The 22,211-nt window shown below is 42.8% G+C and overlaps 1 protein-coding gene across 1 annotated transcript in view; it reads left to right on the top strand.

Moving 5' to 3' along the window:
- Nucleotides 1–22,211, top strand: part of slc7a8a (solute carrier family 7 member 8a) — a 77,713-nt gene that overhangs the window by 28,351 nt on the left and 27,151 nt on the right. Inside the window, exon 2 of the mRNA XM_060936901.1 lies at nt 17,666–17,870. Within this exon, the coding sequence (XP_060792884.1) occupies nt 17,666–17,870 (205 nt within the window). The remainder of the gene's footprint in view (nt 1–17,665; nt 17,871–22,211) is intronic.

The raw sequence follows: 22,211 nt of genomic DNA, 5'->3' as shown, positions 1-22,211 counted from the left end.
TGTTCTGCATTCAATTCTACAACCCCGATTCCAAAAAAGTTGGGACAAAGTACAAATTGTAAATAAAAATGGAATGCAATGATGTGGAAGTTTCAAAATTCCATATTTTATTCAAAATAGAACATGGATGACATATCAAATGTTTAAACTGAGAAAATGTATCATTTAAAGAGAAAAATTAGGTGATTTTAAATTTCATGATAACACATCTCAAAAAAGTTGGGACAAGGCCATGTTTACCACTGTGAGACATCCCCTTTTCTCTTTACAACAGTCTGTAAACGTCTGGGGACTGAGGAGACAAGTTGCTCAAGTTTAGGGATAGGAATGTTAACCCATTCTTGTCTCATGTAGGATTCTAGTGGCTCAACTGTCTTAGGTCTTTTTTTGTCGTGTCTTCCGTTTTATGATGCGGCAAATGTTTTCTATGGGTGAAAGATCTGGACTGCAGGCTGGCCGGTTCAGTACCCGGACCCTTCTTCTACGCAGCCATGATGCTGTAATTGATGCAGTATGTGGTTTGGCATTGTCATGTTGGAAAATGCAAGGTCTTCCCTGAAAGAGACGTCGTCTGGATGGGAGCATATGCTGCTCTAGAACCTGGATATACCTTTCAGCATTGATGGTGTCTTTCCAGATGTGTAAGCTGCCCATGCCACACGCACTAATGCAACCCCATACCATCAGAGATGCAGGTTTCTGAACTGAGCGCTGATAACAACTTGGGTCGTCCTTCTCCTCTTTAGTCCGAATGACACGGCGTCCCTGATTTCCATAAAGAACTTCAAATTTTGATTCGTCTGACCACAGAACCGTTTTCCACTTTGCCACAGTCCATTTTAAATGAGCCTTGGCACAGAGAAGACGTCTGCGATTCTGGATCACGTTTAGATACGGCTTCTTCTTTGAACTATAGAGTTTTAGCTGGCAACGGCGGATGGCACGGTGAATTGTGTTCACAGAATATTTCTCTGGAAATATTCCTGAGCCCATTTTGTGATTTCCAATACAGAAGCATGCCTGTATGTGATGCAGTGCCGTCTAAGAGCCCGCAGATCACTGGCACCCAGTATGGTTTTCTGGCCTTGACCCTTACGCACAGAGATTCTTCCAGATTCTCTGAATCTTTTGATGATGATATTATGCACTGTAGATGATATGTTCAAACTCTTTGCAATTTTACACTGTCGAACTCCTTTCTGATATTGCTCCACTATTTGTCGGCGCAGAATTAGGGGGATTGGTGATCCTCTTCCCATCTTTACTTCTGAGAGCTGCTGCCACTCCAAGATGCTCTTTTTATACCCAGTCATGTTAATGACCTATTGCCAATTGACCTAATGAGTTGCAATTTGGTCCTCCAGCTGTTCCTTTTTTGTACCTTTAACTTTTCCAGCCTCTTATTGCCCCTGTCCCAACTTTTTTGAGATGTGTTGCTGTCATGAAATTTCAAATGAGCCAATATTTGGCATGAAATTTCAAAATGTCTCACTTTCGACATTTGATATGTTGTCTGTGTTCTATTGTGAATACAATGTCAGTTTTTGAGATTTGTAAATTATTGCATTCCGTTTTTATTTACAATTTCTACTTTGTCCCAACTTTTTTGGAATCGGGGTTGTAAATTCACTGAGCAATTTGGATTGAATTTGAATTTTCACCTGATATGCCTAGTTATAGATTGCTGATCAGCCGACCTAAGGCTACATCCACACGACAACGGCAACGAGATGTTATTTAAAAATATATCGCGTCCAAATGGGCAACAATCAGTAAAATATCAGGTCCATATGGCAACGCAACACTTGCTGAAAACGATGCAATACACATGCCACACCTCTAGGGGTGCTGTAAGACGGTCCCTTCGGAGACACCAGAAGAACAGAAGAAGTAAGGATGCATGCGCATAAACTATTATGCGCGAGACTTCATATTAGCCACAAAGTCAGGAAAATCTGTTCGTAAAATTACATTATAATGACCAAATACAATGAAAAGTATTTTTCCAGTCTCACCTGTGAAAGGTAATCCCATGTGATCCTGTTTGGACGGTACAGTTAAACGCAGCTAATCGTTATTCTCCGCTTTGACCTATCCAATATGGCGGCGAGGATGACGTATGATTCTACGCGGAAGGCGGCGTCTTTAATGGTCCGGAATAAATTGAATGCTACACGTTGATGGATTAATTTGTTGTTTCTCACCTGTGAAAGGTAATCCCATGTGATCTCGTTTGGACGGTACAGTTAAACGCAGCTAATCTTTATTCTCCGCTTTGACCTATCCAATATGGCGGCGAGGATGACGTATGATTCTACGCGGAAGGCGGCGTCTTTAATGGTCCGGAATAAATTGAATGCTACACGTTGATGGATTAATTTGCTCCTCTACGCCCTTTTTGAGGAATGTATTGTAGGACTTACTGTAAACCAACATCTGAAGAGGTGAGATCGCTCCTTTTTTTCCCTATTTTTGCTGGCAGGATTGACTCTGCCCAAAGGGCAGAGTCTCTCTCTCTCTCTCTCTCTCTCTCTCTCTCACTTTGCACCATTACACAATAAATATTCACAGTGAAAATATTTTGTAAGCGCGTTTCATGAACCAAGTTATAGGATTTGTTGACAACTCGCATCGAGTTCGTTACACTTCTACCCGGCGTGAAGCACTCACAGTCATGTGGTTGTGACGTCATCGTAAACAAATCCGTTCTACTCATCCAGACGACTTCACAACGGCAACGTTGCCAGATCTTTCCACTCTGGAACCCGTTCTCAAAAAGATTGCGTTTTGGGCACCCAAAACGCCGGTGCCGTGTGGACGCCAGGCCTAAACGATAAGCAATTGTATCGGAGTCACCTGAATCCGTTGCTGTGTGGACAGGGCCTAAGTCTCTGTTGTAACTCGGCACCACTACATAAGTTTCGCTGCTTTTTAGACTCTCAGTTGAATTTCTCTTTAATATGACATTGCAAGTTTCTGAAAAATGATGAGTGAGGAAAGACGCTCTTACTCTTAACACCCAACTGTTTTTTTTTTTAAGATTAATTTTTCTCCTATTAAAGGCCACTGTAATTGTGCTAGCGATGTTCCCATGTGCCACATGCTCACACCAGCTCACAAATTAATACCACAATCACTAAACACATCACACATGTTTCAGCAAAAGCTTATGGGTTTCAGGGTAGAGTTTCCTTTAAGTAGGCCTGATCACTTTCTCACATGCTAATCACATGACTATTATTCAAAGTTAACGGTCATGTATACCAGCTGGCTTTTGTTCTGGCTCGCTTCACTGAATTTCTCAGAAGGTATCAGAAACACCACTCCAATCCATTTAATTCATATAATAATCCTATATTCGCTAGGCGGCTTGTCTCCAGCCGGGGTATATATTATAGTTTCATGTAGAAGTCATAGGGTTCATGAACAGGTCTCAGTGAAGGTAGTTTTGTAGTTTGCTCTTGCACTATTGAATGCTGTAAACAGGAAGGTGTGAGATGGATAATCAACATGATGCAATGAAGTTGACTGAAGGGTCGGTTGTCTTTAACCTTGCACATTCTTCACCTCGGTAATACTTGGAGCTCAAACGCAGGTTAGGGTGCTGATAGATTTTCTACTGGCCTAGTTGTGCATCCGAGCACCAAGTGTCTACTGTATGTCCATTAGCTGCCTTCTGGGTATATGGGACTGGGGTTATAGAGGTTACTTTCAGGCTAATGTTTGGCACCAGAAACGTAATACTTTAATTATGACTGTTAAAAGTGTGATAGTGTTGAGTACAATTCACAAAGCATTAGAAAAGGAGTGAAGATAAAAACTCTGGTTGATGTCATCTTTGACTGAATTTGAAATAAGGTAAGGGAGTCATGCAGTCATGGCTGCATTCATAGGTCAACACAGTCGTGTGTGATTTGCAAGCGGAAGTAAAAGTTGCGTGCTTGAGAAACTGAAAAAGCATGATTCTGTTTTCGTTTTGCTAAAGAGCTCCTTCTTGTAAGTCGCCTATTGTTATAAGCTCGGTATCTATTGTTAGTGCATTAATGTTAACAAGATTACAATTACAATAGTTACAAACAGGATCTTTAATGTTTGTGTATAAAATTCCTTCCACAGAATGTTCAAAGAGCTGTATATGTGAACCACAGCAGGCTCAGGACTATAGGAAGTCCTATGTAAGATTTTATTTTGGAGACACCCCGCTCCCCCTATTATTTCTAAATCACTAAACTCCTAAAAACCAGACTACTAGGAAAGAAAAACCTCACAAGCCTAATAATACAGTACCATTAACTGTATTACTAAAAAAAAAAAAAAAAAAACCTTAAAAAAACCACGTAGCTGCAGTGTAGTGAACATGAAAACGTGTGTTAATGTGTTCATGTACCCTGTGTCCGAAACCATTCCCTACTCACTATATAGTGGACTATATAGTGAGTTTGCCATTTTGTAGTGCTGTCCGAATGTATAGTGAGAATTATTACACTAAATATAGTGCACTCAAGTATCCCACAATGCATCATGAAAAGTAGTGAACAACCGATGGTCACTAATCAAGCAATACTCTATCTACAATCATGTATTGCGGTCGCGCTGAAAAAAAGTGTGTAAAATAATCTAAAATAGAATAAGACAGATAAAATACAAGAATAAAAGTTACAGTGCAGAGTGAGGAATTAATCAAAGACCTCAAATTTGATTTAATAAAAGGCAGCAGCAAAGAAGAAAGTCTTCAGCCTCGATTTAAAAGAACTGAAAGATGCAGCAGATACAAAGTACTTTGTATTGATTAATGTGGGAAATACGCTCAGTATAATATGGATTTATCACAAAAATCCATGCATGTATTTATTATTTTGAAAACCCACCAGCTGACTGATCTGGCACGTTTTAATTGTGTGACAGTAATGATGTAAATAACGGCGTAACGGAGTAGTGTCCGAAAGCGTTTTTTCATTTTATGAATGAGCCCACTATATAGTCCTCTATATACTAATTCCCTATATAGGGAGTAGTGAATGAGAGTGTTTTTGGACACAGCAATAGTGTTATAAAATAATGCTTCAGGAATTTAAGCTGCTTTGTAGTGGTTAGCACGGTCTCCTCACAGCAAGAAGGTTCTGGGTTTGTGGCCGGTGGGGGCCTTTCTGTATGGAGTTTGCATGTTCTCCCTGTGTCAGCGTGGGTTTCCTCCAGGTGCTCCGGTTTCCCCCATAGTTTAAAGACATGCAGTTAGGTTAACGTGGGGTGGCCTTGGGCTAAAGTGCCCTTGAGCAAGGTACCTAACCCCTGACTGCTCCCTGGGCGCTGTAGTGTGGCTGTCCACTGTTCTGGGTGTGTGCGTGTGTGTTCACTGCTTCAGATGGATGAAGCAGAGGATGAATCTCACTGTGCTTGAGTGTGCATGTGACAAATAAAGGTTTCTTCTTCTTTTGAAATTTTTTTGTTTATTTTCTCTTTTGCTTTTTGTTCTTTTTGTGTTCTGTGCTTTTCTTCACGTCCTTAAAACTGCACTTCTTTTAATTAGGCCAAAAAAAAAGTGTGTTTCAGGTTACGTAGATTTCAAAACTAGGGTCGGTAGGCAGGCTATTTTTTTTTTTTTTTGAATTTTTTTTTTCAAGATGGCTGCCATAACCTATATTTAGACAGGAATAATTTCACAAAATATAATGAATTTCTTTGCAGGTCACCTGAGTTACCACCTTCTGATGAATCTGATGCAGCATGAGACACCTTTTAACATGAATTTTTCTGTAAATATAACAGCTCAATACACCATGAGAGAGAGAGAGAGAGCAGCCCCGCCCCTCTCTGCTCCCTGAGTGCAGCTCGTCGAACAACGCTGATTTACACGGAAACGAAAGGAGCTATTCACAAAATTCTTTCACATTGAGTGCTACAAGGCTCCCATGAACACACAAATGTAAATTTTTTTTGTCCCTAGTGTAAAAAATGTGGACACTAGAGCGAGTTAAAAACAAGTGACTTTTCTGATTTTGCAGTAAAAGCGCTGCCACGTTTATAATGCGAGTCTATGGGAGAGCGCGGCTGTCCTCTCCTCACTTTCAGGCTTCTCATTCAAAAACTGTAAATCCTATCGCTCAGGGAGACAATTGTCTTGATTCACACAATGTGTGACTACAACTTTTGAGAAAGTTGTGTGTGTAGAGTGAAAATTGTGGCTGAGAAAACAGTTTAAATGAGAAAGTTAGAGCTTTTTTTTTTTTTTCAAGCTGCCTCCACTCTAAACTCCTGAGCGCCACTGGTATGTAACGCCATAGACCCCCATTATAAAGCCTGAATTTCTCCAGATGTGCTCATGGTGTTTGATCTGTGACTGATCAAAAAGTATAGAACCCAGCAAAAAAGTTGAATGCCAGATCCACACAGGAGAATTTTGTCTCCGTTTTAAAGTTTGAATCATGTCTCTAGGTGAAAGACAAAATAAGCATTATCTCTGCTTCTGTTCCCTCCGATGTCTCCTCCGACGGCCCCGACACACTACTGCCTCCGCCGAGTGTGCGCGCACACACCGCATGTTGGGGCCGCGGATGAGTTACTCTCCCCTGATCAACGAAGTCGGCGGGGAATTTGTGGTTATTATCGGTACAAACAGCGCGAATCACAACTTAAATGAGTGCGGTTCAGTTTGACATTATTGTCAGTCCGTTAGATAAACATTTAATTTTATTAAAATCGAAAATTAATATTTAGAGCCTGTGGGCGACAAAAATGTCATTAAAGTAGCCGGCTGGACTTAATTGTGTAGTCGGCTGTATGGCAGCAGCCGGCGCTTGTGGAAAGCCCTGATTTTTCCCAGTGAGTGACAAAAACTTCCGGTTCACGCGGTTGGGTTTTATATGTAAAAGTCGCGACTGGGAAAAAAACGAAAAAAAAGTTTAGGGTCGGGCGGTACGGATTAGGGTCGGTCGGGTAACCGGAAACACACACTTTTTTTTTTTTTTTTTTGGCCTTACTACTATACATAGTGACTTTCCAAGTGAAGTTTTTTTTTTTGGAAACTTTTAATTTAAGAGAAAGAGCTGCTGAACTACCGGTATCCCCATGCACCCCCTCCCCCCGAATCATGACAAATGTTTAAAGACGTGTTGAATAACTGGGTACTGCAAATACAAGTATACACTTTAGATTCTCCTCCATGTCTCTACTTAGTAAGTCACCTAGTAAGTTTGTTCCATGTTCATCTCACTGGCTCTGCTCTTAAAACTCAGTGACACAAAAGGTCAAGGCTGATTTTGAATGGCTAGAATTCAAGTGTGTGATATCCAAGTAAAGCAGTGCAGCTTGATCCATTTGAAAATATGAAAATAAGGTCGCCTGGCCCCTCTCTGCTCCTGCCCAGCCCACTCAAGACTGTCTGTCCTGGTTCCCTGTTGGTGGAATGACCTTCCCATTGAGGTCAGAACTGCTGACTCTCTGACCACCTTCAAGCGCAGACTTAAGACTCGCTTCTTCAGGCTACACCTCTCCCCTTCTTCCCTGCCCACTGTGTAACTGCATTTTGGTCTAGACCAGGGGTCGGCAACCTTTTTGCCATGTAGTGCCAATTAGAAATGTTCTTGTTAGTTAGTGTGCCATTCAAATAGGTGTTGTTAACTATGTGTAATTAGACACCACACATTTTAGATGGATATGGATATTTAATGCATTGAGCAAATGTAAAACACCATTGCACTTGTTTTATGCCATTAACCTCATACACTTTAACCCACTTTATGCCAGTTGTTTGCTGCACCCTTACGTTTTCTGCCATTTCACCAATTCGTCGCTCAACAGTTCTGGCTGATACGGGCATGTCTTTTATTCTTGATTTTATTCTCTTTATTTGGCAGCCCCTCAAAAAGACTATCCAAGCTGGAGAGAAAGGCCTCCTTAATGTATTCACCGTCTGTGAATGGCTTTCCATGTTTAGCTATGCAGTGAGAAATTATATAGCTAGCTTCAGTGGCATTGTTTTTAGCTGAGGTAAAGACTGTTAAACTGTGGGCTTGCTTCCCATATCTGCACACTGCGCGTGAGATTGATTCGTCCCTATCTGCCTGATCTTTGAAAGTCTTTTCGTGCTTTGCCTCGAAATGACGTTTAACACTGGATGTTCGACACACAACACTTTCAAAACACAACGTGCACACAGCACGGACCCTCTGAGAAACGAACCCATATTCTTTGGTCCACGAGGAGAGGAAAGCCCGAACTGTCGGCTTCTTTGCCATCTTAGCGCAACTGCTGCATCAAGTGGGCCCATCTCGTGAGAAATATGGGGAGGGGGAAGTGTTGCCAGATTGGGCGGTTTTAAGTGCATTTTGGCGGGTTTTGAACATATTTTGGGCTGGAAAACTTCAGCAGTATCTGGCAACACTGGGAGGGGGGTGCTATATTGTTGTGTAGTCATGCTAAAAGAGCAGGCTCGCCATGCAACAGCCAATGACCGTTCAAGATGACGTTTGAACATTTTTAATGTGTTGAATAGTTAGGTTTGTGTATCATCATCAGTGTGCCACTGGAAATTCCTCGGCGTGCCTAGGGTTGCCGACCCCTAGTCTAGACCAACCCAGGCTGTGTACGGTCTCACCTGGGGTTAGCTATTGGAGTTATACTTTGCCAGCTCACTTGTATGCTTAGATTATTTTCCTTGGCTGTCTACTGATTGTTATTTCAACAGAATGTTACGCGGTGTTATTCTAGAACTTGCTTGTCTAAAAGTGCAGCACTTTGTGTGCCTGACTTTTACACTTGTTGTATGTCACTCTGGATAAGATCATCTGCTGAATGCCAAGTAATGTAATAATGGCAGCTCCTGATCTGTAGACATCCTAGATTAGATTAGATAAAACTTTATTGATCCCTTTGGGAGGGTTCCCTCAGGGAAATTAAGATTCCAGTAGCATCATTACAGATAAACAGAGAATAGAAATAGAGGAAAACTTCTAGATAAATTAAAATAAATTAAGTATTTACATATACAAATATAAAAAGAATAAGATGAGGGGAAGGGGGAGGAGGAAAAAAGAGGGGAGAATATTAAAGGGAATGTGTTTATGAAAAACTTTTTTTTTTAAGTACTTGTGCACATATATTTGGGTATCTGGAGTGCCTACCAATCCACAAACTCTGAAATAAGGCAACAGTTAGTTTCTTTTGGGCTGCATATTTCAGGAAAAAAAAAAAAGCTTCAACAGCCCGTTTAGATTTGGCTCCCCTTTCTATATCCCAAGGGGAGATAATTAGAATGATCCCGCCTCCTCATCTGAGTATCTCCACTCATAGCTTGAGAACTGCCTTTGTAAATGAATATTTGATTGGCCAGAGGAACAGGGGCATGGGGTGAGCATTGGCTCATTATCATTTAAAGGAACAGGTGCTCAAATCAGCTGTTTTGAACTGGGCTGTTTAGACTGATACCCTTTTTCCACCAAATCAGTTCCAGGGCTGGTTCGGGGCTGGTGCTGGTTCACAACTCGTTCAACTTGCGAGCCAGCTGAGAACCAGTTTGCTTTTCCATAGCTCGCGGTGCCACGTCATTACGTCGTTGTATACGTCATTACGTCGCTGTATACGTCAGTTACGTCGCTACGTTTGCTTAAACCTTGGCGCGAATATCGAAGCAAAAACAACACGGAAGAAGCAGCAGCAACAACAACAATAATAATAATGGATGACTTCACGTTTGTACAGCTGCTGCTTCTCGCCGCTTAAAAATGGCAACCTTTCGCGGTCTTGTTATTGTTGGTCTTAACAACTCCGCCCCCCCGCTGACGTAAGCGGTTCTTTCCTCTGGCCCAGCAGAGAGTTGGTGCTAGCCTGGAACCGGTTTTTCTGGCCCAGAGCCAGTTCTTTGTCAGTGGAAACAGAAAACCTGGTTCCAAACTAAGCACTGGCCCCGAACCAGCCCTGGAACTGCTTTGGTGGAAAAGGGGTAAGAGTGAGAAGGAAGCTGTGGTGTTTTATCATTGTGGTATTTTGACCAAAGCATGTCACAGACATTTTACTAAAACCTCAGGGAATTGTGTCAGCTTGTGGAAAAGGTGTATAATATGTCCCCTTTAATCCTCATTTAATGTTTCTGGTAATGCACAGCAGTAATGTGAAGGCCCTAATTAACTTCCTGTTCCACATGATGCAATATGGCCTCTGTGTTGTACTATTGCTGTACCACACAGATAAACACAGCCTGTTGGTCACACTAAAATAATCCTCTCAGTGTGCAATGTTGTTTAATGGGTATGCTTCAGAGTTGGTGATTAAACAGACTAACAGATAAACTGTGCCAGTTCTGGAGATTACTCTCCATCCTGCTTGTTTTCTTTCACTGTCAGTGTTGCCTGTTAGCAGGACACAGAAATACAGCCCGATCAATAGAGCAACAGAGGAGAATCAATCCAGGGGGTTGGAGGAGATTAGTGGCAGCTTGCCTGTTTGGGTGATTTATAAACAGCAATAGAGATCTTGCATGTGACGTCACAGCCGATCCAGATTGTGACAGACACCATCGTGTCGGTCAAACGCCATATTCCGCCTTCTACTTCTGCTTTTACTTCTACCTTTTCTTCTGGAAAACCCTACTATATACAATTCTACTACAACGGCTGCGGCTACAAGCTCTCCCTACCTGTGCACGGTTTTTATGTTTTTTGTGTGTATTTTTGCGTGTTGTTCATCTGTACCGGACTTCAATATCCACTACAACCGTATGGACTTACTGGACATTGGTTTCCAGCAGAAAATGACGGTTTGTAGCGATTTCCATCGCATGCGCAACATTCCGGACGAGAAAAAAAAAAAAAAAACATTCCGGACGAGACCAGATTGCGAGACCAGTGGGGTCTCCGTGGATTGTTATCGGAAGCAAAGCGAAGGAGGCGGCGCCGGGAGCCGAAGCAAAAGCGAGGCTACAGGCAGAGCCGGCCTGTTGACTAAGCTCAGAAAACAGCTACTCAAACCTCCACTGCCAAGCCTCTACCTCTCCAATGCCAGATCCATGTAAACAACATGGACGATTTGGAATTACCTTATTCTATAATCGGCTGGTCAGTGCTATACTCAATACTTAAGTGACTTACCCATCCAGTGAGGATCATTTTCTTGCTTACAAGATGCCACATCTGAGTCGCTGACAAATCCTGAATTTCTGTAAAGAAAACTTTCCAGAGATTTATAAGCACGCAGTGCTTCACCACTGAACAGCGAGGGAAAGTTGATGAGGTAATTATACACGTCCGGGTATTCCGCTGGCAGTTCAAAATCCAGTCGTGAAAACTCCGTCCGGAAAGCCATTAGGGTCACAAATCTGTAGATCGTTTATTTTAGACATATATCTAGTTATCTGTTCATTAGAAAAATGAGCCGTGTAGTCCGTCGGTTGAAATTGATCCATTCTGTACACGAGTGCAGCAGTATTCAGCTGTGTTTTTGACCGACACGATGGCGGTTGTGTACTTTCCGGTCACGTGACTGCAAGATCTCTATACATGATAGCATCATTGGGATGGTGAAACCTACATGTAAAATGTAGGTTTTAAAGCACTTGGGGTTTAAAAGGTGTCAATATAATTTAACCTTTTTGCAGGACTCTCCAGTGTCAGTGCTTTTTAACGGTTAGTAAGCTTTCTGCCATCTTCAGGACAGAAGTGTGTGCTTTCCAGTTTCTCTGCAACATGACAAGCCACGATTTTGTCTTATTAACTTTGAACGAGAGAAAAACAGAGGGTTATGACAGACTGACTATTTATAGCTGTTATAAATAAGTATTGGCAGGTGTTTTGTGTTTGTTCCATGACATGAAACATAACTATAATTCAGTGGGGAACCGTTACTATTAGAGCTGGGACTTGAGCTCAGCCAAAACTTAGCCAGACATCAAAAAAGCAACAGGGCAGAGGATTTTGTAAGGGATTAGCAGCAGGCTGCCAGGTAGCTCCGTTGTGTGTAGCTGTCAATTTTATTTTAAAAGTAAGTAAATTACACAGGGAAATGAATACTCAAGTCTGAGTGAAAAATACTGTATCGAGCGTAGAGTGTGGAAGAAGAGTCTGGAGACAGAAATCTTAGTTTCTCGGTCGTTAGCCTGTGCTACTTGCTCTCAATAGCACTGGCTTGACCACTTTAACACTACTGATGAACACTACACCAGCTGGAAGGTGACTTCACTACTGCGCTGTTGGCGCTGACTCACAGTTAAGCTCTCTTTGGCCTCGAGGAGGCTGAGGGCGATAAATTTTTGGTCCCTCCCACTATAAATCAGAATCTAATTGGTTAATTAATCTGTCACTTCCTACATAAACATACACTGCCATGGGCTTCTGTCCCAGCAATGAAGTCCTAACCAGTGAGTGACTCTTCTCAGCCTAGAGACAACAAAGAAGAAAAACCCTTTCATTTCTGAAGTAAATTTGACAGAAGATGAGGCCAAATTAGAAGAGAATAATTATGATGAAATTATCCCTCTATTATCCATAACTGCTTCTCCTGTGCAGGGTTGCAGGCAAGCTGGAACCTACCCCAGTTGACTATGGGCAAGAGGCAGGGTACACCCTGGACAAGTCACCAGATCATCACAGGGCTGACACATAGAGACAAACAACCATTCACACTCACATTCACACCTACAGTCAATTTAGAGTCACCAGTTAACCTAACCTGCATGTCTTTGGACTGTGGGGGAAACCAGAGCACCCGGAGGAAACCCACGTGGACATGGGGAGAACATGCAAACTCCACACAGAAAGGCCCCCGTTGGCCAGTGGACTCGAACCCAGAGCCTTTTTGCTGTGAGGCGACAGCGCTAACCACTACACCACTGTGCCACCCTATAATGAAATTATGAAAGAATGAAAGCAATTAAATATAATATTTGAAGTGCTGATGTATTTGGGCCTTCTCTGAAGGCCTAGAAGGTCCTAATAGTTCCCTTCAGTTCCACTGGTAGTGTTAGTGTTAATTAGAAGACGCGTTTTTTTTGTTGTTGTTGTTTTGTGTGTGTGTGTGTGTGTGTGTGTGTGTGTGTGTGTAATACGTAGCTAGAGTGATCAAGGTCTAGGCCTCAATACAATAACCTTGCCACAGATTAAAACCAGTTTTCAACTGAGGGATTCAAATCCAGCTATTAAAAGGACATCACCATATGGTTGTATTCAAATCATGAATCAGCCTGTAATATTATGAATGTCTGAGAACGTGACGTGCTTGTGAGCAAAGTCATGTGACTGACTGCTTTAGCAAACACAAATGCACACACAAAGAGGAAGTAAGGGGAAGCAGCATATGCACAGGAAGTCCTCGTGCTTGCCTGTTCCACTGAATCAGCACAGTATGAAGGAACGATTTGTACTGGAGCTGCACGTGATCTGCTTAGCGCTCTCTACAAGAGCCACAGAGCACAACTGGTTCTAACCAGTCCTTGCATCAGGTATGCTTAAGTCAGTTAATACCAGACTGCTGTGTTTCTGAAGCTGCAATGTGAGCTGGCTGGAATCAAATTACTGAATCCACTGCTCGGGTCTTGCTCAAGCCAGACGGCATGTGATGATGAATCATATAAAGTTGCGTCACCAACAGTTGGCACGTGTTAGACTGAGACACTTTAATGTACAGCCCAGCCAGAACTCTATGTACTGATACTACCTCAGATAGGGTTATCGAGGATCAAATAATAACGGGCCTTTTCCACTACCCTTTTTCAGCTCACTTCAGCCCAACACGGCTCGCGTTTCGACTACCTCAGAGCAGCACGACTGAGCTCACTTCAGTCTTATGGGGCTTTTCCACTACCAACGCGGCTGAGTTGGGCTGAGCCGTGCGGTGCTGAGTTGGGCTGAGTCGAGCTGAGTGGGGCTGTTGGGGTTGCATTTCGACTACAACCGCGCTGAACCGTGCTGGCTGGAAGTGGGTGGACACATTGGGTGGAGTTAGCGAAAGTGGGTGGACGTCACGTGATGTCGTTAGGCGGCGCAAACAGTGACATCAGTGACCTTTTAAGCGGTAGTCTCACAACCCGGATAGTAAACAATAAACATGGAGGACATGGAGTCGTTAGTGTTGCTGGTCTTGGTGCTGTGGCTTGTTGTCACCGACAACGTCAACAGATACTGGCAAGAGCGTATAGATGAGGCGAGGCGCATAATTTGTCGTAATTCTTCTTCTTCCGGGTTTACGGTGTTTACAGATGGTGGTTCCCAGTGTGCTCGCGAGGCATGTGTGGGCATGTGAGGACACGCCTCCTCACCAATCAGTGCACAGGGGAGTGTCTCCTCACGCCCCTAGCCCCACTTGGCTCGGTTTGGCTCACTTCAGCCCTACTCCAAAACCGTGCGAGTTTTGGGTGCTGAGTAAGGCTGAAGTGAGCTCAGTCGTGCTGCTCTGAGGTAGTCGAAACGCGAGCCGTGTTGGGCCGAAGTGAGCTGAAAAAGGGTAGTGGAAAAGGCCTATTACTCAGCACCCAAAACTCGCACGGTTTTGGAGTGGAGCTGAAGTGAGCCCAACCGAGCCGAGTGGGGCTAGGGGCGTGAGGAGACACTCCCCTGTGCACTGATTGGTGAGGAGGAGTGTCCTCACACGCCCACACACGCCCCGCGAGCACGCTGAGATCTGTAAACACCGTAAACCCGGAAGAAGAAGAATTACGAATTACGAGAATTTCTGAAGCTTTATGTGCCTTGCCTCATCTATACGCTCTTGCCAGTGTCTGTTGGCATTGTCAGTGACAACAAGCTACAGCACCAAGACCAGCAACACTACCGACTCCATGTCCTCCATGTTTATTGTTTACTGTCCGGGTCGTGAGACTACCGCTTAAAAGGTCACTGATGTCACTGTTCGCGCCGCCTAACGACATCACGTGACGTCCACCCACTTTCGCTAACTCCACCCAATGTGTCCACCCACTTCCAGCCAGCACGGTTCAGCGCGGTTGTAGTCGAAATGCAACCCCAACAGCCCCACTCAGCCCAACTCAGCACCGCACGGCTCAGCCCAACTCAGCCGCGTTGGTAGTGGAAAAGCTCCATAACTTACCTTGTATTTGTCCTCATCACGCGTGAATAATTAAGTTATTCCACGAAATTAAGTCGTACATGAGCTGATATAAGCCATGTATGACGAGATTGAGTGGAATAACTGTTTTATTCTATCCACATTCACTGGATTTTGAGAAACGGAGCGTTTTTATTTTAATTTTTTTGGCAAATTCGATAAATAAAAATTTATACAAAACGTCCGTCCGGCAAATTATTTCCACTTAAAATGTAAACAAACCAGTGAAATGACAGTAGCATTCATTCATTCATTCATTATCTCTAGCCGCTTTATCCTTCTACAGGGTCGCAGGCAAGCTGGAGCCTATCCCAGCTGACTACGGGCGAAAGGCGGGGTACACCCTGGACAAGTCGCCAGGTCATCACAGGGCTGACACATAGACACAGACAACCATTCACACTCACATTCACACCTACGGTCAATTTAGAGTCACCAGTTAACCTAACCTGCATGTCTTTGGACTGTGGGGGAAACCGGAGCACCCAGAGGAAACCCACGCGGACACGGGGAGAACATGCAAACTCCGCACAGAAAGGCCCTCGCCGGCCCCGGGGCTCGAACCCAGGACCTTCTTGCTGTGAGGCGACAGCGCTAACCACTACACCACCGTGCCGCATGACAGTAGCAATTTGTGAAAAATGTGATAAAAGTAATTCTTGAAAAAATAAAAAAAAAACATGTTCTTCCCCGGGTAGCACGGTGGTGTAGTGGTTAGCGCTGTCGCCTCACAGCAAAAAGGTCCTGGGTTCGAGCCCCGGGGCCGGCGAGGGCCTTTCTGTGTGGAGTTTGCATGTTGTCCGTGTGGGTTTCCTCCGGGTGCTCCGGTTTCCCGCACAGTCCAAAGACATGCAGGTTAGGTTAACTGGTGACTCTAAATTGACCGTAGGTGTGAATGTGAGTGTGAATGGTTGTCTGTGTCTATGTGTCAGCCCTGTGATGACCTGGCGACTTGTCCAGGGTGTACCCCGCCTTTCGCCCGTAGTCAGCTGGGATAGGCTCCAGCTTGCCTGCGACCCTGTAGAAGGATAAAGCAGCTTGAGATAATGAGATGAGATGTTCTTCCCATCAAATACTTAATTCCATATTTTGTTGCTTTTTTGTATTTTTGGGGGTTTTCTTCGGGGTATTTTTGGCAGCTGGCAAACCAACTTAAAGGAGCATTACCGCCACCAACCGGGCTGGAGTGTGGAACAGGAGATATCGGGGGGGTCTCTGTTCTTTTAGCTATTTCTGTTTCTTTTAAATACTCGACAACATTTTTTGGAGTTTTGTTTGTGAGTAGAGTTTTTATTTTGTCCTCGGATGGTTCAGCAACACGCGTTGCCATTTTGTTTCCCTCTACTCACAGTATATGAGCTGATATCCTAGTAGAAGAGTAGCCAATCAGAGCGTGCGTTTGCTCATATCCAGTGAATGTGGATAGAATAATATGCTTAACTTGTGTAACCTTTGGCTTACTTATCAGTTTAAGATTTGAGCCTGAGTATTATTCTGGAGCTTTCACTCAGCTGGCTCTTGTTTGTCATATCTGACCATAAGAAACGATTAGTTTATGAATTCTTGAGAATTTTTTTTGCTGTGTCATGGTGTCTTTTGTAAGACTTGGAGGTAGGAGACCAATTAGAGAAGCTGATCATCAAAAGGACTATAAAGATGTCCGAGGATAAGGTTACACTGTTCTTATCAAAGTTCACACAGGGATTTTCATGTGGTTATTTTCCTTCCCATTTGTTCCTGGAGAGTCTTCTCAGTAAGCATGAACAGTCCACTGGGAAAGGAGCGCTGTTTGGTTTAAAACGCATGCATGCATGTAGCGTCTCGTTCACACGGTTATGAGCTGTTAGAGTCACTCAGATCACTCCGAATGAGGCATGCCTTATAGACAACATGCACGCGCACACACATACAGATAGACTTTGACAAGCTGCACCCATTAACCCCAGTCTGTACCACCTGTCTTTAGTACTGACTCAGCAAATGACTCTCTCTCCCTCCACTGGCCTTGTGGGTTTTTTTTCCTCCCTCTATCCTGACATCCTCATTTCCGTTTAATTCACACAGCCGATCGATGCATTTGTCTGCTCTGCTGCTTTCTTTATAACATCCCGTTTTCTCTGCCATCTCACCCCACATTAATCACTCCTCTCGATGTGATATATTTCTGCTTTTATTTCAGAACATCTTTATTTCTAGTTTCAATGTCTTAACTAATCTGTCTGTCTATCTATCTGTCTATCTATCTAGCCTCTTCTGCCTTGTTTGTCTCTTCAGGGTTTGGTTTGATTTGCTGAGGATTGCATTGTCACATCATGACCTTTGGCTGCTACGTGTTACACCCTTATCTGAAGCTGAAATGTTTTCCTGTTAGCCGTACAAGGCACAAATGCACTAAGCTTTGCACAAAAACATCCACAGTTATGATCAATGGCTTCCTCTTGTAAAATATTATCACTAATATTTCCTGTCTTTTGCACAATGAAGCGTTTATATGTGTAGTCATCCAGTAAATCACAAATCAAGCAGCCGCTGGTTCAATTCAGAGATGCTAGTTTTTTTCTGTTTAACTGCCATTTTCACATTATAACCATTCCATTCAATGGTCTGTGTGTCGCAGGTAACATCATCGGCTCAGGGATCTTCGTCAGTCCTAAGGGTGTGCTGGAGAATGCTAGCTCCGTGGGCCTGGCTCTCATCGTCTGGATCGTTACAGGTGTCATCACTGCTATCGGCGCTCTCTGCTACGCTGAACTGGGGGTCACCATCCCTAAATCTGGCGGTGACTACTCTTATGTCAAGGACATCTTCGGTGGACTGGCAGGGTGAGAATGTCTTTACATGAAACAATTCAGGCTACGTTTACATTAGACCATATCTGTCTCGTTTTCTTCGCGGATGCACTGTCCGTTTACATTAAACCGCCTGGAAACGCCGGGAAACGGGAATCCACCAGCGTCCATGTATTCAATCCAGATCGTGTCAGCTCTGGTGCTGTGTAAACATTCAGAATACGCGGATACGCTGTGCTGAGCTGTAGCTGGCGTCTCATTGGACAACGTCACTGTGACATCCACCTTCCTGATTCGCTGGCGTTGGTCATGTGACGCGACTGCTGAAAAACGGCGCGGACTTCCGCCTTGTATCACCTTTCATTAAAGAGTATAAAAGTATGAAACAGGGTCTCCGCGGATCCTTAAAAAGTCTTAAAAAGTCTTATTTTTAATATGTGTTTTTTAAGGTCTTAAAAAGCATTATATTTCGCTATTTTTTGAGCTATGGTATTAAATTTCACATGGGAGGTATTAAATTTCATCCGGGTAGCCTACGGTAAATGAAAAAAAAACATATGTCTGGATTTTTTTTTCCGCGCTAACGTTATTTATTCAACCAGCGTCGTTTATCAAGATGCTGAACAAGTAGCACAAGAGTCGTTGTGTGTCTAGCACTAGTTCTAATAGCGCAGGAACCACGCCACTGGGGGCAGTGTGTTCTTTTATCCATGTAGTAGACAGTGATGGGAATAACGGCGTTAGAAATAAACGGCGTTACTTTTTTTTAGTAACGAGTAATCTAACTAATTACTTTTTACATCGTTATAACGCCGTTCCCGTTACTTACAATAAAATACTATGCGTTACTTTATTAAAGCTGTTCTCATCTGGCACGCTGCTCGTTCAGCCTTTCTTTACTCTGCTTTAGTGTGGGGCGGGGAGACACGAGACAACGGCACAGTAAGCCAATCAGAGTAGATTTGGACAACATACGTAGGTAGGCCACGCCTACTGCACTACTGCGCGCTCTTTCAATCAGAAGACCCAGCGATGGCGAGCGGTCAGCCCAGCACTGCGCTTTCACACTGGAAATACAGCCAGGACTTTTCATTACTTGAAATAAAAGGCAAGCGTGTTTACGTGCAATGCACATTATGTCGAGGAACAAAGCGTTTGTCCTCGTCAGTGGCCAGTAATTAGTAACAATTTTAATAACTACAGAAATATATTACATTTGATAGATGTCTTATCTCACATTGTCCCACAAAAATATTAATATAGTGTAGATAACATTACTAATTGGTTCTGTTAAGTGTCCATTTCAGTCATTAAACACATTTAACATTCACTTTTATTATGATTACACTAATTGAATTTGATTTTTTTTTTTTGAGGGGGAACAAAATGTAACGGAATAATTACTTTCTCTGGTAATTAGTTACTTTTATGACAAAGTAACTCCATTACTAACTCAGTTACTTTTTGGGAAAAGTAACTAGTAACTATAACTAATTACTTTTTGAAAGTAACGTGCCCAACACTGGTAGTAGAACCATTGAGAGTAGAGCAGACGAGGAAGAAGTGGTTGAACTTGAACATGAACGGAGATGGGGAAGTGTAAGTTTAGTAACAAGTGGCTTGAGGAGCCAAAATACAAAAGTTGGCTAACAACAGCAACTTCAGAATATGAAGCGAGATGTAAGGTATGTCGGAAAGACATCAAGTTAACAACAATGGGCTGTAAAGCCCTTGACGCTCACTCGAAAGGGGAAAAGCATATGCGCTATGCTGTTAGTCGGGCAACAACAGTCCCCAGAGGCAGTTCGATCAGTAGTCAAACTTCCTTGCTTCCTCACTGTTTGTTCATGGCAGTACCCTACTATTAAAATATTGAGAAAGCAGTTAATGTTCTGTTTTGTTAACTGAAGATCAATTTGTTTCCTCACTGTTTGTTTACAGCAGTACCCTACTATTAAAATATCGAGAAGGCAGCTAATGTTCTGTTTTGTAAACTGAAGATGCAAATTTTTTATAAAAAAAAATGCTTTGAACTTAACCTAGAGTGTGCTTTTTTTTTTTTTTTTTTTACTGTACGTATTTGTTCCGCGGTAGTGGTCTTATTTTTTATACTCAGTGGTCTTAAAATGGTCTTAAAAAGTATTATTTTTGCTGGTCAGAAATGTGCAGAGACCCTGTGAAAATACTGCAAATACTGATGCAAATACTGCCCATTGTGTAGTTATGATTGTCTTTAGGCTTGCCATCCTTCCACTTGCAAGTAGTAAGTGATATGCGCTGGGATCACACACACAGCGGCTCAGTCCCGAATCGTGGCTTGTGCACTTCACTCGCGCGCTGTGTGAGCTGCGCAGGGCCGGAGTGCGCACCCTCCAGAGGGCACTCGCTGTTCAGGGCGGAGTGATTTGGAGTGCAGGATGCCTGCGGAGCCGAGCGTATCCGTGTATTGGCGTTGCTGTGTGCACGCAAATCGTGTATTGGTGTTGCTGTGTGCACACTAATCGTTTTAAAAACGTTAATCTGATGATCCGCTGATACGGTCTAATGTAAACATGGGCTCAGGCACAGCGTAAACACTCAGGTGCTTCAGTACTGATAGACTTGTGCTTCTTAACACCAGACTGGCTTTCAAAGTGTTTTTTTTATGGTGCGTCTCTGGCTTGGGACTATCAGGATATTTTGGTTGACTGTTCACATGTGTCATCTTTTATGACCAGTTCCTTCTTCTTAATAATAATAATAATAATAATAATAATGGATTCTTTCTGTGAAAGAATTTGAAAAAAATATCAACGTATAAAGACCTACGGATTGAAATAGAAAGAATGTGGCACCTTAAGACCACAATTGTACCAGTAGTTGTCGGAGCTTTAGGTCTGGTAAAGAAAGATACTGAGAAGCATCTTGAAAAAAATCCCAGGGAAGCCAAAGATGCAAGAAATCCAAAAAATAGTTTTAAATAGTACAGCTCATATCTTAAGAAAAGCCCTCTCACTTTGACATGTTTTTTTATGGCTAAAGATATAAGCGACAACTTTCCCTCTGCTTCAGACCTCTGGTTGTGGCCCGGCAGTGGGATTGGAACAAAAGCTGATAAAAGGATTTGATAAATCCATTATTTGGTATAATAACAAGACTGTCAATGACGGTGTAGCTCACTCCAACCCCGTCTAGTCCAGAAGGAACAATCTAAAGTGGGCCACCTTGCACAATAAATGTTGCAAGCTATATGCACCCTAGGAATACCGACCTATTTGCCAGAAAAAATCCAAATTTGACTGAGGAATTGACTGAGAAGAAGCGATTTTTGTTGAACTGCTCATTAAGGCTTAATTAGTCCATAACTTCATTAATAATTGTAATTAAACAAATCTGAGTAGAAGTTATATGCACCCTAGGTACCCCTACCTTCATGCCAGAAAAAATCAAAATCGGTGAAGAACTGAGGGAGAAGCAGCGATTTGTGTGGAAACTGCTCAGTAGGGCTTAATTACTCCATATCGTCATTATTAATTGCAATTATGCAAATTTGGGTAGAAGCTATATGCACCCCAGGCAGACCGACCTTCCTGCAAAAAGAATAAAAATCGGTGAAGAATTGAGAGAGAAGAAGCAATTTTTGTGAAACGTGGACGACGCCAGACAGACGACGGACAACATATGATGGCATAATCTCATCGCCTGTCAGCTGGATGAGCTTATAACGGCATATACTGTCACCAAGACAGTTTTCACTGATGATTTAAAAAAAACAAAACAGAATGTTCTACCAAATTTGAATGATTCTTAGTCTTGGTGACAGTCCTGAACATGCATTTATGCTGTTAAATATTCTCTACGCTTTCACTAATGCATTCTGAATTGATTTTGTTATTCTGAATTTCAAGGCCTAATGAATTGTAGCCATTAAGCTAACGAGGTTATGAAAGCAGAAACTGTACAAGTTCGTCTTAGAGCAGATGGAAAACTGGAGAACAAACAAAGTCCTGGTGTTTGCATTCCCTCCACATGCATAAACCTCATGCCACCTGACCTCTAATTGGCCTTTCCTTAATCTAGCAAGCTTGCTTTTCTCTGTGAACCATTACGTTATGAGCTTTTATCACCAGTTTTTCATAATGGCTTGATCTTCACCTGGACTTAAAGTGATTTAGTACAAAGAGTGGTCATTTCCTGTTAATGTTAATGCAGAGCTTGTAATAGGATTGTACATTAGTGACATACCAGTGAGAATAATCAATGCTTTTAAACCCCATGTGTCACGCTGTGGGGGAATGAGTTTCACATTTACAAATGGACTGGAAATGATAACCAGTGGCCTTTAGAGATAGTGTGATGGTGGATTTAGTTTTAATGGTAATGTAACAGGTATGG

Source organism: Neoarius graeffei, chromosome 1, assembly GCF_027579695.1.
Source record: "Neoarius graeffei isolate fNeoGra1 chromosome 1, fNeoGra1.pri, whole genome shotgun sequence".
In the NCBI taxonomy this organism is placed as follows: Eukaryota; Metazoa; Chordata; class Actinopteri; order Siluriformes; family Ariidae; genus Neoarius; species Neoarius graeffei.
Note: the sequence above shows the minus strand (reverse complement) of the source record. Positions and strands in the feature narration are given on the sequence as shown.